Raw genomic sequence first — 18072 nt, 5'->3', positions numbered from 1 at the left:
GTTCACACAAACACAATGTGGGAATCCAGCTCCCTCTTCGAGGATCACGAACTGGTCTGCATCACATTAAACATTCAAATGGTTTCAGGTTAAGGTAAGGTTTCAGTTTAAGGTGAAGTTGCGAGTGTCTGTGTGAGTATGAGAGTAAAGGGGTAAAACTCAGGAAGTAAAAATACTTTCACCATCACAAAATTTTCAATTGGAGTCTTGGGAGAAGTGGTGACTGTGTCTCCTGGAACCACTGTTAAACTTCATCAAAAATACCAAGAACCAAACCAACCAAACTTCCATGTTTTTGGCCTAAATAATAATAATAATACAATAAAAAAAAATATATATATATATATATACCATTATCACTTATTAACCCAGGTGAGTTCTAACCTGTTTGAGGGACTTTCCCACTTTGTTAGTCACTGTTTGACAGACAGGTCCAGGAGATGCCAAGTCCCTCCTCTTACAGGAAGAAACCTGTACCAAACTTCCTGCTGTCGTACTTAGACTTTTTTTTTTGGCCATCGTCCTGCCTCCGGAGTCCAAACACGAAAGTAAAGGCAAGGATGACAACTCTTCTTTGCAGACTGGTAGTGCCGAGGTGCTCGTGGTGGCGGTGTCAAGCTGTGAGTGTGCGCGCAACACACCGAGCCGCCCACTCTGTCAACGGGTCCGGAGTTCCAGTGCTGGCCCGGGGCCACCACCCTCTGACGGGGTACAGCCGCGCTGACGGCCGCAGGCAGCACACACAGGCGGCCGGTCCCGCAGAGGTGCACTTTAAGCGGTTACAGGGGGAGGACGAGGGTAGGGACAAATTAATTGTAACTCATCCTTGTTGTTCTAACTATACTATTAAAGCCTGCCTATAAAACTTTGTATTTTCCTACTTGCTCATGGAGAACAGGCTGTATTCCCACCGGCGATGGCAGACCTATTTCGGGATAATTATTAGAAAAGGCTGCCGTGTTTAATTCTTTGGGGAAAGCATACAGCATTAGAATGTACAAATTGGCCTCTTTTTTGGGGGGGATCCGTACCTGGATCAAAGTGAGAGTGAATTCAAAGTTGTTGTTCTTTTTATTACTACCAACACAATGAGTCACAACAACTCAAATATACACTTTCCCCGGGGCTTTTTTTCTACACAGAAACTGTGTTTTGAAAGTTGTGTTGTCCCATTAAGTTAAAAGATCTAATCTTCCATGAGGCCGACCACATAATACCACAGTTTTATCAGTAAAAAAAAATGTATAGAAGCCATACCAACCAAATCCAACACACGAGTTTCATTTTCAGTGCTGCCAGTTGAAAAGCCGGGGATTTTCAAAGTTTTTTAAAAATGATACGAATATATTTAAATCTGTCTTAACTGTTTCATCATGTCATGAGAAAATAATAGCGGATGATGGAAAAAAACAAAACATTTCTTCTTGCTTCCTCTGTATCAGGGATAGTGGAAGTGTTAATGTGCCGACATAGAGCAAGAAACGCTCTGGGCCACGCGTTTGTCTCACAGGTGAGCAGAACTCTACAGCTTTCACGCACTTACACACAGCATGCGCACACTGACTGAGACCTCGAGTCCCCCTGTATGCGTGTGTGTGTGTGTGTGTGTGAGCAGATGAGGGAGGTGGTGTCCACTCTGTCCTGTGACTCAGCAGTGAGGGCGGTCATCTTCAGGAGTTTAGTACCAGGGGTCTTCTGTGCTGGTGAGTGGTCTCCCACATGCCATAAACACATCGGGGAACCTGTAACCAACCTGCACGTGGTAATAGTGTGTGTGTGTGTGTGTGTGTGTGTTCGTTCTGATGCCTGCATAGGTGCTGACCTGAAAGAGAGAGCGCTGATGAACAACACCGAGTCTGATCTGTTTGTTCACAGCCTGCGCTCCCTCATGACCCAAATAGGTAGACATATTTACAGATGCTGAAATGTGCACATGCAGCTGTGAACTTTCCTCACTTTGTATTTACGCTTTGCCAGCGTCCTTGCCCACGCCGACCATAGCAGCGATGGACGGTGTTGCCCTGGGAGGCGGACTGGAGCTGGCCTTGGCCTGTGACCTCCGCACTGCCGGTGAGTGACATCACCCGTCAATAGCCTCGCCCATCTTCCCTCAGGTGAAATTCATTCAGTTGGAAAGGCCATGTCACGCTCTCTTTGCAGCTGTCACCGATCCAGTCATATCAGATCAGTGGCCGAGTCTATATAGGACGGTGGTGAAAGCAGCGCTTAGGGTCCACTTAGGGTCATTTATCTGGGCAGACAACTCTCAACTCACTGATAATTAGAGCTGGGGTCCTCTTCCTGGGTGTTAGGGAACTTCAAGGAGTCACAAGAAATATTCAAAGGGATCATTAATAAGTCAGAAAGAAGAAGAAGAAAATCTGTCTGTCGTACATAAATTCTGTTTATTTTTTCTACTTTTGCAATGTGAAATTTGGAGGACCTTTAAAACTTTTCAGATGAAAGAATCTGAGAGGCCTGATTGGCCTTCGCTGACATGTGATCAGTGATGTTGGGTCAGTGTGAGTCGGCTTAAATACCTTAGAGGCACCTTAACCAATTTCAAATGCTATTGAGGCATTCATTCATTTTTTTTATTTGTGTAAAAGTTTGGGCAACATACTTTGACTATAAGTCAAACTGACCTCCGAATGGCGCAAAAAGCTAAAGATGAAAAAAAAATTTGGTGCAACATTACTGCCTTCATTTAAATTTTTGTTTAGAGTGGAAAAAAAAACAAAAAATGAAAGTACCTCGTCAAAGTTTGTGCAGGGTTAGGGTTAGGGTTAGGGTATGTTAGAATCTGTGAAGCATGCACAGCGGATAGTCTGTGTGGAATGAGATAACTGAAAACAATCTTAAAAGTTATGCTGTGTTCACGTAACTTTAGAAGTTGGAATTCAGAGCTCTGAGTGACACTTTGTTTGACCAGTTGACAACAACACACAATGCTGTATTTTTGCTCCAATTAATAATGTACCAATATGTTCACAGAGGTCGGACATCACTGTGTGTGACCGTTTTAATGCGTCCCAGAGTTCTAATGTAGAGCTTTGTCCTGTGGCTCGATGCACTTTTTATACACAGCGCTTCCATTTTTGGTTTTGAGGACGACGTTGTTGAGGTTCCTTCTCCGACGTTCCATTTGAACTCTCCCACTTGGAGCTATGAAATTGTGTCCTCTGGGTTCAACGAGAGCAAACCATTGCCGTAGGAAAATTGAACATTGCCTGTTCATGTTTTTCATTACACGCACACACAAAAATAAGTAAATCCTCTGAAGAGTTGCACAATGTAAACCAGTCTTTTCCTCCTTCTGACATGCTATTACTTTCACCACGTCTATTATGCATCTGTGGCATTAATGATCTGTTAAAAGGGGCTGGGGGCTAATGAAAGCCATCTACCCAGCTGTTCATTTCGATTTTTCAACATGGGATTGGTTATATTAGGTGTGGCAGCTTGGTGATTGGTCGAGCATGGATGAGCTAGGCGAGCAGGTGTTTGTGTCTGTTGCCGTGACAGAGGCATCAGTCAGACTTTGGACCTTCCCCAGCTTAATGGCACTCAGCAGCACAGACCTTCAACTGTCCTCCGTGTGTTTGTGTTTCAGCATACTCCGCACAGATGGGTCTGATTGAGACGACGCGAGGGCTGCTCCCAGGGGCGGGTAAGACAAAACAGAGGGCACAAATATGACCCCACCATCGCACCGATTCTCTTAGTGTAAAGACCAAGCAGCTGTGAAGGTTCACCTTGAAGTGGTTCGTCCTGCAGGGGGCAGTCAGCGGCTGCCGCGGATGGTTGGCATCACCGTGGCCAAGGAGCTCATATTTACAGGTGGTGATACAGACACACCGACATGCGGCAACAGGCACAGAATACAAGCCGGCTCAGTGTCTCACTCAGTCTCTCTGTCTTTCATCAGGCAGGCGGGTGGGAGGGCAGACGGCTCTGGAGATGGGCCTCGTAAACAGAGCTGTAGAAGAGAACCAGGCAGGAGACGCTGCCTACAGAGAAGCGCTTAACCTGGCCAGAGAGATACTGCCCCAGGTCAGCATGCAAACACTCAGTTTCCTCATTCTGCCACAGCTCAGATACAGGTGTGTTCTGGCTCGTCCTTCAGGCAGGCAGGTGGCCTCCTCCCTGTCCTCTGAACAGCTCATCTCTTCTGCTTCTTGTCTTCCTCGTTGCATCTTGCCTTCCTCCCATCCTGGTGTTTTCTGCCCACCTTCCCTGGCTTTGCCCTCCCCTCTCTCCAGGCCTCTGTCATCCCAGATATCTTTCACTCCAGTTCAGACGCTTGCAGTCAGCGGGGCCAGAGTGGCAGTCACATGGACCACAAATAGCACTACATACACACACACAATCACAAAAAAAAACATGCTTGAACTGGTGTGGATTGAGTGCCTGATGGCCACTCGTAATGAATGAAAGTGGGATAGAATAGAGGAAACGATAGCTGCCCTGAGCTTGTTGACCTTGATGCTGTGCCATTTTCTTGCACTTATCCAGTGATGGTTTGTGCTGGCAGCAGGCTTATCGGGATCTTTCAGACATCCCACTCTTCAACTGCATATTACGGTTCTTCTTAGGTTTCTCCGGAAAGTTCTCAAACTACCTCAGGGCATTTATCTTATTGAACAACTCCCATATCACTCATCAACAAGATCAACCCCCTAACTTGGGGTCAGGGTCCCGAGGCACCAAAACATAGACCCTCCCAAAGATCCTGTCCTCGACTATGAAAAGCAGGAGCTTCATGGTGATGGATGTAAAAGCCGGTGTATAATCAACGTCTAACACTCCTTTCACTTCTGTTGCTCAGGCTCCTATTGCTGTGCGGATGGCAAAAGAGGCAATGAATAGAGGCATTGAGGTATGCAGTGAATCGCGTATCTTCAATGATTTTGTTTTTTTCTTTTTTTGACACAATCTCTTCGCAGCGATAAAAGGAGTGACTGAAATGTTTCTCTTCCAGGTTGACATTAGTTCAGCAATGGCCATAGAGAGGATGTGCTATGCTCGGGTAAGTCTCTCAGAGCTGTGATGTTTCCAAAACACTCTTTTGTCACTTTCTGGGTCAGGAATTTTCCTTTAGCCCAAATTCAAAGACAACCCGGTGTGTTATCAGTAGGCTGTTCACTTCAGTCGGGCACAGATCTGATGCTCACAGCGGCTGTAGTTAGATCATCACCTGCCCACCGCTTGCCCTCCGTTCTTTTTTCAGGTCATCCCCACGCGGGACCGACAGGAAGGTATGGCAGCCTTCATCGAGAAGAGACCTCCGCAATACACGGGAGAATAAAGACGTGTCACTCCGGCGTGTGCTCATGCATGCACTCTGCTCTCAACAAGCCCGTGCCAGATCAACAGTTCCCAGCTATTGATGTTCTCTGTGCTCCCCGGTGTCAGTACATTAGTTAGGGTGAGGTTGAGTGCACGGTGGTGGCTGTTTGCTTTTGTGACAATCAATCAGGATGAGGCTGACTGAGCTGATTTTCATTAGATACAAGGTGGCAATGTGTTAGGACAGCAAAGGTGTTGATATTTTTTCACAGTCTTGACTTTGCAGGCGATGATCTTTGGAAACGATTGAATAAAAAAAGAAAGAAAAGGCAACAGTCCCGGTTGTTATCCCCAGTTTATGGCAATGTACATTCTTTATTTCCAAACTTGAAAACACGACTGAGCAGCAACATGGCACAGTCTCAGCAGACATACAGTATATCTTGGCTTTTTGTGCCTTTTCTGTTTGAATTAAATTTTTAAAAAAAATAAAACTGGCCTCTATTCGGGGTGACGTTCAGTCGCCCAAATAACAATCCAATTAATCAGGAGCAACGTCGTGCGCGCCTATTCGCTCCCCTGCTTGCACATGCATAAACGGCAACGGATTTAAGAAAATAATAAGGCCATGAGTCACTGAGCAGATGAGGTGATGCAGGTACGTTTTGCGGTCAGCAGTTTCGAGTACCATTTTGTAGCCCAATATATTTATTTCCATTCACATACATCTAGCCATTATTACAAGCCCTGTCACCCTGATCTAAGTTGCCTCCGTTATCACAGTCCCATCAGGGGTTAGACAATATTTTGTACAAAAAAAGAAAAGAAGTTGGTATTGCTGGCATAGAAAATGGTGACAGGGGCGTTAATAAAGAGCTGAACGAGGAAAATGTGGGTGTCGGGGTGGTGGCTTCTCTGGACAGCAGAGGTACATGTAAACATGCCAATATCACGCGACCAGTAATTTTCTCTTAAACATATCTCTCTAAACAAAAAGAAATAAGACGTACTATAGTATATTTTCCATGCAACCAATTCAACAGTTTCTTAATAACTATTTCTTCCCCACCGCCTATTATGTACAAATTACATACACTCTTGGAAATGCAGATACTTGTACTGACGTACATACACACATGCTCACACCGAAGGGCTGTCTCGGTCTTTAAGACTGACACACAGAGGGCCAGCGCAAACATAATATATACACAAACTTCTCAAAAGAGAAAACCGATGCGCCTCTATACATTACATCCATCATGAGTCTGCTGCTCACATGATTATCACTGTTGGCGTCCGGAGGAGTTCATTTGCACTAACCCAGACACAGTGGGCCGTGGTACTCAGCCTGTCCTGTAAACTCTGCTTTCGAAGCTGCTGGTTTCAGCAACCGATACGACTAGTTCAGAGCTGCAAATGTTCAGAAGACAGCAGAACACTGGAGACTCTCAAACTTCCCTCTAATCTGAGTTTTCACCTGGAATATTTGGAACATTTAAACTTACTGAATACACACCCCTGGCAGGTCCTCCGTCAGTTCATTTCGGAGGCATTGGCTGATAGACTAAATGAAGAGGGGAGCGACTGTAGTATTGCAGACCCAGAGGTGAGGATTTCAGTGAATGGAGCGCTGCTATAAACAAACACGCAGCCATTTGTAATATGAACAGAACAAGCACTCAGGCCAGCATGCTTGAGCTCACAGCAGGGTCATGCATACATTTAAAGATTAAATCAACCAATTCAGACAACCAGAGCACTACGCAGCGTTCTAAGGACTGCAGGGAAGTGACCCTCAGCTCAGGTGTTGGGAGTTAAGTCCCAAACTGAGATTCACAATTATGCGCTGCCGTGTTTTTGGTACAAAAAAAAAAAAAAAAAGTCTTGATGCCTAAGTTTGTCTAACAAGCGCAAGCACAAACACGATCTCCAAATTCAGCTGAACTGACTGACAGCTTATCATAATTTTTTAATCGTAGAATTTGCACACAAAGAAATATTTTGTTTGGAAACAAACACCAAGGAAATAAATAAGTTTAGTGTGTGCAAAGAATTGCAACGTCTCTGTCCTTTACTCTCGTCTGCTTTTTAGGGATCTGTCAGCATTCGTGTGCAAGATATGCACACGCACACGCACACACACACACACACACACACACACACACACACACCATCACTGTTGTAAGACCCGGATCTTGTCCTCTTCTTGATCAGGAAGCACCATTCTGAAAAAAAAAAAAAAGATCATGTTAAAGGATGAAAACTCTTCAACTATTGTAGCACGAGTCAAACGTTGATGGCTCGGTGTGCGCCTTTACCTCTGCTGGGTTACTGTGGCGGCGGGCGGCGGCCTGTGAGCGCGGGCTGGCCCGTGCGAGCTCTGTGGCGCTGCAGGCTCTCCAGGATGCTTTCAGCCAGCAGTTTGACGTCTCCGTGGGTCTGCGGGTGTGTATGAACGTGCTCCAGCTGCTGCAGGCCGCCCTCCTCCAACAACATGCTGCAGTAGCGAGAGGCTGCAGACACGTGAAGAGCAGTGTGGGCCGGTGAGCAAGGCGCTGGTCAAACTGATCAACTGTTTTCAACTTCTTTTGAGTGTCCTTTGGTAATCCAACACCTTTTGTATGAGCACCCATGAAAATATTTCTCTGGCAGTGAATCAGCCTAAAAGGTGAGCGAGCTCATCATCAGAGCAGAGATATTCCTTGACACTGATATGCGGAGAAATGTTCGCGCAAACTGGTGCTGAAATATACGCATACGACGGTGTCGGACATTTTGATGTGCAGTGGAGATTATTTCCTGCAATTCTATCAGACACACAAGCACCTGTTCACGTGGCAACTAACATACTGTGTTAAAGCAGAGTTTGATACACTTTGTCTCACCATTCTTGCTGCACACATGTTGCATGGCCCAGGCAGCCCACAGCTGGACGCCGGGCGTGTGAAAACACTCCAGTAGAGGGAAGAAGGGGTTAAAAGACCTGAAGAGGGAGACAAAGACAGTATTTATTCAAATTCTGAATATTTACATCTGTGTACAATATCTTTGAAGCTGAGTAACGGTCATGTTTCATTTTGGCACTTTTGACACAAATGCAAGGTTAAGGCTACGCATGTCCTCTGAAAACTATAGAAAACAAAGTTTGGACACTCTTCAATGTCAAACTACTACTAACTACTCCCACCCAATTCTGACTGATCTTTTAGGCCCTGAATAAACAGACGGTTCATATAAACAATTAGTCTTTCCTTCATTCTTGCCACAGGTTGTGAGTGATGGAATTCTTTTAACCCATTCAAACCTGTGTACCAATTCCCATGTTGCGAGGGCATCTCAGGTCTAAGTGGACTCAAACTCAATTCTGCTGCCTCTCAGATGGGAAAATATACATATTACTTCACTGCTTCAGACATTGTTTCTTTCAGAAATGGGGTCATTGCACAGACTAAAAACGAAGAGCTAATAAATACACAGTTCTGTGACTGATTAAGCTACCCCAAGTTTTAATACATAGATTAGCTTGAAAGAAAACTAACCGGAAGCTATTTTGTCTCTTTGTAATGATGTAAAAACAGCCAATGTTTCCATCATCATATCACGATCGAGCGCGTCTCATTGTTTTATAGTTTAAAAAAAAGAAATAAGCAATCAAATAATGCAAAAACAATCAGCAAAATAATCCTTCATGAAGTAGCAAAACGAATATGTTCAAAAAGCAGCTCCGCTTCAGCTGCTTTTTTAAGCCTTGGCAATAAAAACTCTATAAAAATGATAGATTGCGATGTTGCTCGACAAGTCACGTGAGACATTTTTCTGCACAAAGTAGATTTCCTTTTAAAAAGGGCATCTCACCTGTAGGCCACCATTTCACACTCTGGTGGAGGCCACTTCATAATGACAGCATGCTAGAGAGACACACAAAGGAATTACACTCAAAACAACTTTTCACATAACTGACTCTTAAGCAGTTCTACTCAGTCCTACCAGCTGCTCGAGCAGTGAGGACCGAAGGCTGGGGCTGAGAGTCCAGGCCTCCTCTCCACGTGATGTTAGATGGGCGAGGATGCCTGCAGCAAAGTAGCTGACCTCCACCTCCAGGCTGTGCAGCAGAGTGCTGATGTGGTCCAGAAAGCCCTGAACCATCAGCTCGCCATGCAGCTCTCCAACCTCTGCTATGTTGTTCTACATGGCAAAAAGGAAGAGAGGCCACCGTGATGCCTTAAATGTATCAATCCAGTCAACTTTAAGGCTGAGAAAAGAGCAGTAAACTCACCAGAAGGCCGAGAACCTTCTGCTGAATAGAAGATTCATTGGGGAAGCACTGCAGAGAGGGGGCGGAACGAATATAAAACGACAGTGAGTCACCAAGACCTACAGGAATATGCATATGTGCGAATGGTGAAAAACACATGATTAACTGCGATGATTAACAGAAATCTGCTGCAGACACTGGATGTGGCCCTGAATGTTCATTTTAAGCTCATGTGGATATTTCTGCGTACCTCCAGAACTTTGATGAACAGATCCAGCCCCTGGTTCTCGATGAAATGGCGGCAGGTGGTAGGCGATTCATCAGTGAGGTTCCAGAGTGCGCTCAGTGTAAATTTGAGGGTTGCGTCCACCGAGCCCTGAGTTGCCTTCTGGCGCACGATGTGCAGCAGTTGCTGCGGGCAACAGAGAGTGTGTTTGTGATGAAAATTTGGCCGTTTTGGTAAATTAGTAAGGAAACAGAGAAATCAGTGACTTAAGCAACGATGAGAAACATACCTTCACTATGAACAGCTCTGCTCCTAGCTGGGCGGTCTGCTCTGTGGACAACTGCAAAGAGCAAACGTCGGCGCTTAGGAATTATCCAGAAGATACATTTAGAAAACTGGAAAACTGAAAATCCGACATTAACAAAACACTAAATATACCTTAGCAGCCAGTATGGAAATAATAGCGACAGCCATTCTCTGCATGTTTTGGTCTTCGTGGTTGCAGAGCCACTGCATCACCAGTTTAGCAGCTTCAAACCTTGCCAACAAGAAAACAAGGCAAACCATTTTGCTTTTCAGATTTCCCCTTTGACCGAAGATGTTAGATTTATAGCATGGGACTTATTTAACGTCGTGCTGAAGCAAGTTTTCAGACATAATGAGAACAGAATGCATAGCAGTCGGGCTGGAGTGTTCACATGACAAAATCCGTGTTGCTCACCTGTTGAAAGGAACCTCTTGCAAAATGCGATCGCTGCACAGAGACAGCAGGCAGTTCTTCTGCAGCTGTGGAAGGAGAAAGCTTAATCAGCCAGTGTTGCAGAGCATGAAAAACACAAGTCAGAAGGTCCTCACATGACAGTCTGCCAATGCAGCTTTACTGTCAGCTCTGTTAGCAACAGAGGCCCAGTGAACAGCGCGCACACAATGGGTTTTGCAACTGGCTACATGTATAATGAAAATAAATCCTAAGGTAACATTTTGAAAAACAGGAAGAAGAACAGGTTTAACTTCATCATCACTACCTTTTCATGCATTTTTGTGTGGTTTAGCCTACTTTTCCTTTGGTGCATTTTGAACCTCACTGCAGTATTCTATTTTGTACTTAACATTAACATTCATTAACATAACATTCATAATAAATCTTTACTGAATTATTCATCTACAATAAATTCATGCACTTTTAATTAAGAGATATTTTCACTGGAAAAGCAAAAACGGAGTCACTTTGTCTGTACCCCAAAGGAAAAAAAATAAAGAAAAGTCACTGTTGATGGGAGCAACTGTGTGTGCATCTGTGTGTTAGTCAACTCTTTTATTATGACAAGAAAGATAAAAATAAAATGGGCAGGTACCTGCTGGTGATTGGGGAAAGTCCTCATGGCCTCCAGCAGAAGCTGAGTGACGGTGCTCAACAGTCGGACTGGCATTCCTGCTGCCAGGTCCTGTTTCGTCAGGTTGAAGACGCAGGCACTCGCTGCCAGCTGGACATTTAGAGTGGCCGGGTGGTTCTTCATACCCAAAACTACCAGCTAGAAACGATGTAATTTAGACACGATGGAAAACTTGTAAGAGATCAGAGTGGAGGTATAGCCGATCAACACAGTGCCAAGTGAAAAAAAACAAACTATTGTTTTCTTAAATATTATGAAAAGAAATACACATAAAAAAAAAAAAAAAGTGCCCTTATGGAAGGAGGAAAAGCAGGTTTACCTTTAGGATATCAGGCCTTGGCTTCTCCATGACATGGGTGAGGCTGAACAGATGAAACAGAGCTTCTCTCACAAAACCCTCCCTCTCACTGTACCGCCGCAATGCCTCGCAGACCTGAGTCTCGTTAGCTTCGCCTGTCACCTGCCCACACACAAAGGACAGTTTAGAAGACTTGATTTTCTGAGCATTTTTGGATCCGAGTGTGTCAATTCCTACCTTCAGATTTCCTTCTCCTGAGAGGAAGTCAGAGAAACCAGCATCGGTGGCCAGAAGCCCCATAAAGGTCATCCCCGGTCTCCTCGCAACAAACGCCCTCACAGCTGCATCCGTCACCTGCAGACCAGTAACTTGATGCTAGAACCTGTGCTTCACATTTTAGCTGCAATGCAACTGAGAAACTGGGACAGTCTCTGAGACACACCTGCTTCCTCCCCGAGACGTCAAGGGAAACAAGGTTGAGCAGGATGGCTGGCTGTCGGAGCACTTGACGAGCAATGTCAGAGGTAAACTGCTTATCGTCACTAATGTCCAGGTGCTGCGTTGACGGGGTTTCAAGGACAAATAAGCGTGGGTTGTCAGACAATATGCTTTCAGAGGCAATAAATAAACAAAAGCATGTTCATCAGCAGACAATATTAAACTAAACTGAACCTTTCCACTGACCTGCAATACATCCAACTGACCAAAGACTCCCAGCAGCTGAACAGTGCTCATCTCCAGCCTCTTCAGCTGGTGGAGTGTCAGCGAACGCAGCCGCTCACTCAGGCCCAGCAGCGGGCTCAGGTTGGTAACTGAGGTGTTGGAGAGATCGAGACTCTCCAGCCGAGGCAGGGAGCACACGTCAACAAGCCCAGAATCATAAAAGTCCACGTTGGCTAAAGAAAGGGAGCGCAGGCCCTGGAGTGAGCTGAACTGATACCGGATTGGTTCCTCCAGAGAGGACATGGTGAGACCGGTCAAGACGAGCCGCTGGAGGGATTCCTGCAGGATGTTTGAGGAAAAACAAAACAAAACAAAAAAAAGGATTTGATTATATTAACACGGCAGGGGAAGATTGGTGGTTCAGTCACACAACCTGAGAAGCTCTTACTATACCTGACAGTATTTATTGGTTGCCAGACCCTGCAGAATGTCAGGAATGGTTAGGTCTGCGTTGACCCTGGCAGCATCCAGCTCCAGCAGTCTGTGAGGGCACAAGGCTCTCTGAAAGGCCTCCGCAGAGATCCGTGCTGTCCGGATGCAGGCTCGTCTCAGCCGCAAGTATTCACAGTTCCTAAACACACCCGCTGTGCTGTCGTTCAACAGACCTGCGGTGGAATAAACTTGTGTCAAGGTTCATCTTTGGGACCGACAGAGCACTGAAGAGGATTGAGCATTTCATAAGGATGTTTCTGTTAGGCTGGGGCAGAGCTTTGGTTTGTCTGACAACATACTATAAAATTACAGTGACTCCAGGATGCAAACATTTCCTTATTTTAGTTATGGAACTACAAGGAGGCATAGACAAGACATACGCTCTGAAGAGAAGCACAGCATGCTTCGCTTTTCCTCAGTATTTAACCCGTGCTTGTTACTCCTGATTTAGTTTCATACTTTGAATACTCAGATGTTGGGACCCTGAGATTTTAAATTAAGAACGGAAGGATGAAAGTTGCAATATGCAAACTGGAGGATGTAACTCTCTCTAAACAAGACACACAAATAACAGCTGATGAGTGTCTCAACACAGCAAAGCAAGAAAAAAATCATATGTAGGAGGAAAATTATTTGAAAGCATCACAGGAAGCCCACGAGCTTCTCATAAGTGCATAGATTCACACGAATGCATCAGAGTTGAGATTCGGGTTCATTTGAATGCATTACGAGAGTTTAGACAAACTAGACCCATAGGTAACCTAATGCATACTAATTTTTGGCTTTGTTTTTCGCCAGCACGGAGATGATCTGTGAGCTCTTTACTCTTCTGTTTACAAGTCACCAAATCTTGACTGACGAGATTTACCCTCAGTGGCCATCTTGGCCAGCAGCTGGTCTGCTAGCTCCTGTGGGAAAGGTACAGCCTCCCTGAAGCACAAAGAGCCATCGGGGCGCTTCACGCAGAAACACTCCAGATTTTGGCTGACATAGGTGAGACACAGGTCTGTCAGAGCCGCAGGAGAGGCATCGTCCTGAAAACGAAAAGAGGATGTTGGCTCAGGTAGGTGGACTCCGTGCAATCAGTCAGGGTGTTATTTTGAAGTGTGAACATAATGAGTTCGTGACGTGTGTTCACTTGAGGCCAAAACCGAAACTTACCGTGTTTAGGAAACTACAGGCCATGGTTTAAAAAATTTATATAGTCGTTTTAGCTTATGCGACCGAGACCGGTGTCTGTATGAGGGCGAATGGCTGAGGTTTTGCTTGCTTGTTGTCGGAGGCTCTTTCCCCAAAACGTTTAAATGTGCAGTGTTTACCTGCCTGGACTGAGCTTGGGCTAACCAGTGTGACAGTAGCCAGGAGCAAAAGACGAAGCGCGCTAAGCACTAACTAATGACAGCGACGGCTCGACCATCCAGCTAGCTCACTTGTTGTCGCCTCTGTGCTGGAAAATCGCTCCCGGTGCAAAAATGTAGAAAACAGTCGGCTGTGGCGGAATTCATGTCGACCAATTTCTGTCGCGATTGAAACTGTGAACGGAGGAAGCACTTGCGGGCGTAGTATTCACGGCGAGCAGTAAGGGCTATTTCTGACTGGACCGAAAAGACAGACAGTAAACAAAGGTCACAGCACAGGAAGTACATTACGAGGGGGGGCTGGACTACGGAAGCCTGCACAGGAGGGTTATGAAATCAGAAGGAAGTCACCGGCGGGCAAGTGTGCTCGTGCTCCTCTGTTATACAAGGGGAAACAGGCGTTTGAGTGACTATAGAACTATTTCATAACGCATCTACGTCCAACGGCAACCAAATTGAGTTTTTGATCAAGAAACAGCTTTTGTAACTTTCAAATAATTCCTCGTTTACCAAGGTCAAGCAGCAGCGGATGTAAGGAGCTGAGCATTCAACACATGCAATCCTTGTGCGGACGAACAAAAGTTGCAATATGGCTGGACTTATAAACTTTGAGGATGAGAATGAAGTCAAGCAGTTTTTGGACAACTTGGGGGTGGAGTACAGCTTCCAGTGCTACAAGGAGAAGGATCCCGAAGGTAAAACCCCTGCGCTGTTCACAGATCTGTGGTGCTGAAACACAGACCCCTGTTATTTATGTAGTTATGCCAAGCTTTCTGATGTGTTTAGTTTGTTTTTGTTTTTTCCTTAGGGTGTCAGAGGCTCGCAGACTACTTGGAAGGGTTAAAGAAAAACTATGATTCTGCAGCACAAGTGCTCAAACACAACTGTGAGACGAATGGTCACGGAGAGAGCTGCTATAAACTGGGAGCTTACCATGTCACAGGGAAAGGTAGAGAAACTGACACTCTGCTGACACTCATCTATTCTGGTTTCGGCTTTCTCCCATATCCACTATATTTCAGAGGAAACTACTGTACTTTCCACTGTTCAACCTTTCAATTATACATTAAAGGGATAGTTCACCTCTTTTGACATTGTGGTGGAAATTTTAGTAAGGCACAGAGTCAGTTATTTTCTGAGGAGATAAGATGCTTTTAATAATATCTTGCAAGAGAGAACAACACAGTACAGAGTTGCTCTGACCACTTGGGCAAAAACAATTCAGTTATAATACAGATTATTACGTAATCGCTCCTTTGATATGTTCAAGCGTTTTTATCTATTTTCCCTCCCTTCCTGCAGCAAAGGCTACCTTGATACCGTACCATCTTTCCCACCATCCTCCTTAAAGTTGTTTAATCATATAGCGAGCACACAATGCCCTCATTGAAAGGAAGAGAGAAAAACAGGTTGGTGTCTTGCAGGAGGTTATTACAGGTTATACACAGTAACACTCAATTCAATGCATTTAGGAATTAATTTTCCTTTACAACATGAAGCTGTATGACATCCCATACTAGCAATATCGTTTATTAACATTGACTTACCGCCCACTGCGTCCTGTGAGCCGAGTTCCAGCCTCGTTTTGGCGTTGACGAAAGTAGTCTGGCTAGTTGTCTGGGGTTTAAAAAATAAAGCGTTTTGCTTCTCAAAACAATATGCGTTCAAAATACTAATACATTTGCATCACAAAATCGTTCCCCAGGAAAAAGTCAGACCTCACAATCGCTTGGCACTATTTTCTCTCCCTTTGTATCACTGCGTGCTGCTGACAGCCGCGCCCGTTACGGTGTTTACTGCTCGGAAGCAGGGGACTGCTCGGTCTACACAGCACGCAGTGATATGAAGGGAGAGAAAATAGTGCCAAGGGAATGTATGTAAATGTATTAGTCTTTTGAACGCATATTGTTTTGAGAAGCAAAGCGCTTCATTTTTTAAACCCCAGCCAACTGGCCGGACTACTTTCGTCAACGCCAAAACGAGGACGGAACTCGGCTCACAGGACGCAGCGGGGGGTAAGTCAATGTTCATAAACGATATTGCTAGTATGTGATGTCATACAGCTTCATGTCAAAAGAGGCGAACTATCCCTTTAAGAAACATGAACCGTCTGTCCTTGCCTTAGGTATTTAGTGGTGTCCTTACATTTTGTGTCATACAAAGTGGGAAATAGCATCAGACATTCAAACGTTTAAAGGTTACATTTAAGAAGTGGTTAGAAATTAAAACAATATGATGCATGTATAGATTCAACGTGACACAATTTCATATTTTCAACTACTCAACAATGTATTATGTAGTAACTGCCTTCCACGTCATAGAATGCGTGTATATGTTTATATGTGTACGTTTTTAGTCAGTCTCTCGAATCTTTCCGCCAGGTGGAGTCAAGGAGTGTCTGAAAACAGCCTACTCCTGCTTTCTGCGGTCCTGCAACGCTGGTGGAAAGAAATCTGTTGACGCCTGCCATAACGTTGGTCTGTTGGTCCACGATGGGCGAGCTATTGAAGGGGGACCCAACCCCGTGGCAGCTCGGCAGTACTATGATAAGGCCTGCGACGCCGGCTTCGCTCCATCCTGCTTTAACCTGAGTGCCATGTTCATTGAGGGTAATTCTAAAGGGCTGGCACCAGATATGAGTCTAGCTCTGAAGTATTCCAACAAAGCTTGTGAGCTGGGACACGTGTGGGGCTGCGCTAATGCGAGTCGGATGTACAGACTCGGGGACGGTACAGAGAAGGATGAGAAGAAAGCAGAGGAGCTGAAGAATCGAGCAAGGCAGCTGCACGGTCAAGAAAAGGAGCGGCAGCTTAAATTTGGGGAGTGATGTTGACTCACTTGATGAAATAACCCTGGTTTTGATTCACCTACACGTGTCATGTTCAGTCATATTGTTTGCTTGAGCAAACGACCTTGTCACGAGTTCGGAGGCTGGTGATCATGTGTTGATTTTGAAGTGAAATGGGGCTTGTAGGTGGTAAGACTGTGATAGCATTGTCCATTTATATTGTATCCAAATAATGTAAATGTCAGCACAATAAATACATCTCAAATGATGTACTGTTATTACTTTTTCATTATGCTCCTGTGATTCCTGGCTTGTAAAGAATAGATTGAACACGAGCACATGAGGTTTAAGTGAGGTGGTGCTGAGCACGAAAACGCAAGAACAAAACTAGAAACAACATTTTACAAAGCACACCAACCAAACAGAATACACAGCAACATAAAAGATGGCTAGATTTTGCAAAACGGTAAGACATTTAAGACATCACTGAATTCTCACAAGAAAAACAAAAAAATCTAGATTAAGAAGGCACACCGACGAAGCACAATGGAGAAAACATTTTAAAAGAATGTCTTTTTACATGTTGAGTTTTGTGAAATACGGGTTTCGATTTGTTGAAACGAAAACATTTTCCATTTGAAAATGGCATTGCCTGCGTTTCTGAAATGTAGGTTTTCTGTGTTATTTGAAGATTTGTGAAAGCTTTGTTTCTTTGGTTGTGCTGGTTGCACATCAGGGCCACTGTGTTATAGGGTCATTTTCAACCCAGTCATCCTTTTTATACCAGCCTTCAAAACTATCATGAATGAATATCCACTGTGAATGCAATCAGGGCCGTTTCTAGTTTTGTGGGGGCCCTAAGCAAGATGCTGTTTGGGGGCCCCTAGTTTGTCAAATTACAATGAAGAGATTCCTAACCCTTTAGATGGAACACTAAGATCTATTACAATTTATGAGCAAAACAGGCTACAGTTCAAATTAAACATCTTAAGTTGAACCACTCAGGCAAGTTAAACTAATAAGAATATATAATACAAAGAAAACAACAATTAATAAATTAAACAGATTTGGAATGTGTTTTAAAAATATTAAACACAGTAATGTACAACGTCCCTTTAAATTACAAAGTTGTCACTTTTAAGAAGTTTCTGCATTTATTTACACATTGTACTAGTAATAAAACTAAGAAAAAATATCCACAATATTCTAAAATAATCAACATGATGCCTGATATTTGCATATCACTTAAAAAACAAACAGTAGAACACTTCTAAGTAGAGGCCTATAAATAACACACCAAACTTAGTAA

General features: G+C 44.4%; 3 protein-coding genes across 3 annotated transcripts; 2 read left to right on the top strand and 1 right to left on the bottom strand.

The window, feature by feature from the left end:
* Positions 1-480: 480 nt before the first annotated feature.
* echdc2 (enoyl CoA hydratase domain containing 2) lies at positions 481-5622 on the top strand. Its single transcript, XM_075485021.1, has 11 exons — positions 481-798; positions 1443-1510; positions 1616-1703; positions 1815-1901; positions 1978-2070; positions 3614-3670; positions 3778-3840; positions 3929-4053; positions 4829-4879; positions 4982-5029; positions 5231-5622. The coding sequence occupies exons 1-11, from the start codon at positions 561-563 to the stop codon at positions 5306-5308; spliced, it is 996 nt and encodes a 331-aa protein (XP_075341136.1). The 5' UTR covers positions 481-560; the 3' UTR covers positions 5309-5622.
* A 9-nt stretch (positions 5623-5631) lies between these two features.
* On the bottom strand, positions 5632-14257 carry zyg11 (zyg-11 family member, cell cycle regulator). Its single transcript, XM_075485020.1, has 18 exons — positions 13779-14257; positions 13486-13651; positions 12579-12790; positions 12147-12464; positions 11905-12018; positions 11700-11816; positions 11484-11624; positions 11126-11302; positions 10492-10556; positions 10209-10308; positions 10060-10110; positions 9795-9956; positions 9566-9613; positions 9277-9474; positions 9145-9197; positions 8175-8272; positions 7608-7802; positions 5632-7514 (listed from the first exon to the last, which is right to left on the bottom strand). The coding sequence occupies exons 1-17, from the start codon at positions 13800-13802 to the stop codon at positions 7618-7620; spliced, it is 2229 nt and encodes a 742-aa protein (XP_075341135.1). The 5' UTR covers positions 13803-14257; the 3' UTR covers positions 5632-7514; positions 7608-7617.
* A 21-nt stretch (positions 14258-14278) lies between these two features.
* coa7 (cytochrome c oxidase assembly factor 7) lies at positions 14279-17024 on the top strand. Its single transcript, XM_075485022.1, has 3 exons — positions 14279-14670; positions 14784-14924; positions 16357-17024. The coding sequence occupies exons 1-3, from the start codon at positions 14565-14567 to the stop codon at positions 16800-16802; spliced, it is 693 nt and encodes a 230-aa protein (XP_075341137.1). The 5' UTR covers positions 14279-14564; the 3' UTR covers positions 16803-17024.
* Positions 17025-18072: the final 1048 nt, after the last annotated feature.

The sequence above is a fragment of the Odontesthes bonariensis genome, chromosome 15, assembly GCF_027942865.1.
Source record: "Odontesthes bonariensis isolate fOdoBon6 chromosome 15, fOdoBon6.hap1, whole genome shotgun sequence".
Lineage (NCBI taxonomy): Eukaryota > Metazoa > Chordata > Actinopteri > Atheriniformes > Atherinopsidae > Odontesthes > Odontesthes bonariensis.
The sequence above is the reverse complement of the archived record's forward strand: the minus strand, read 5'-3'. Positions and strand labels throughout refer to the sequence as shown.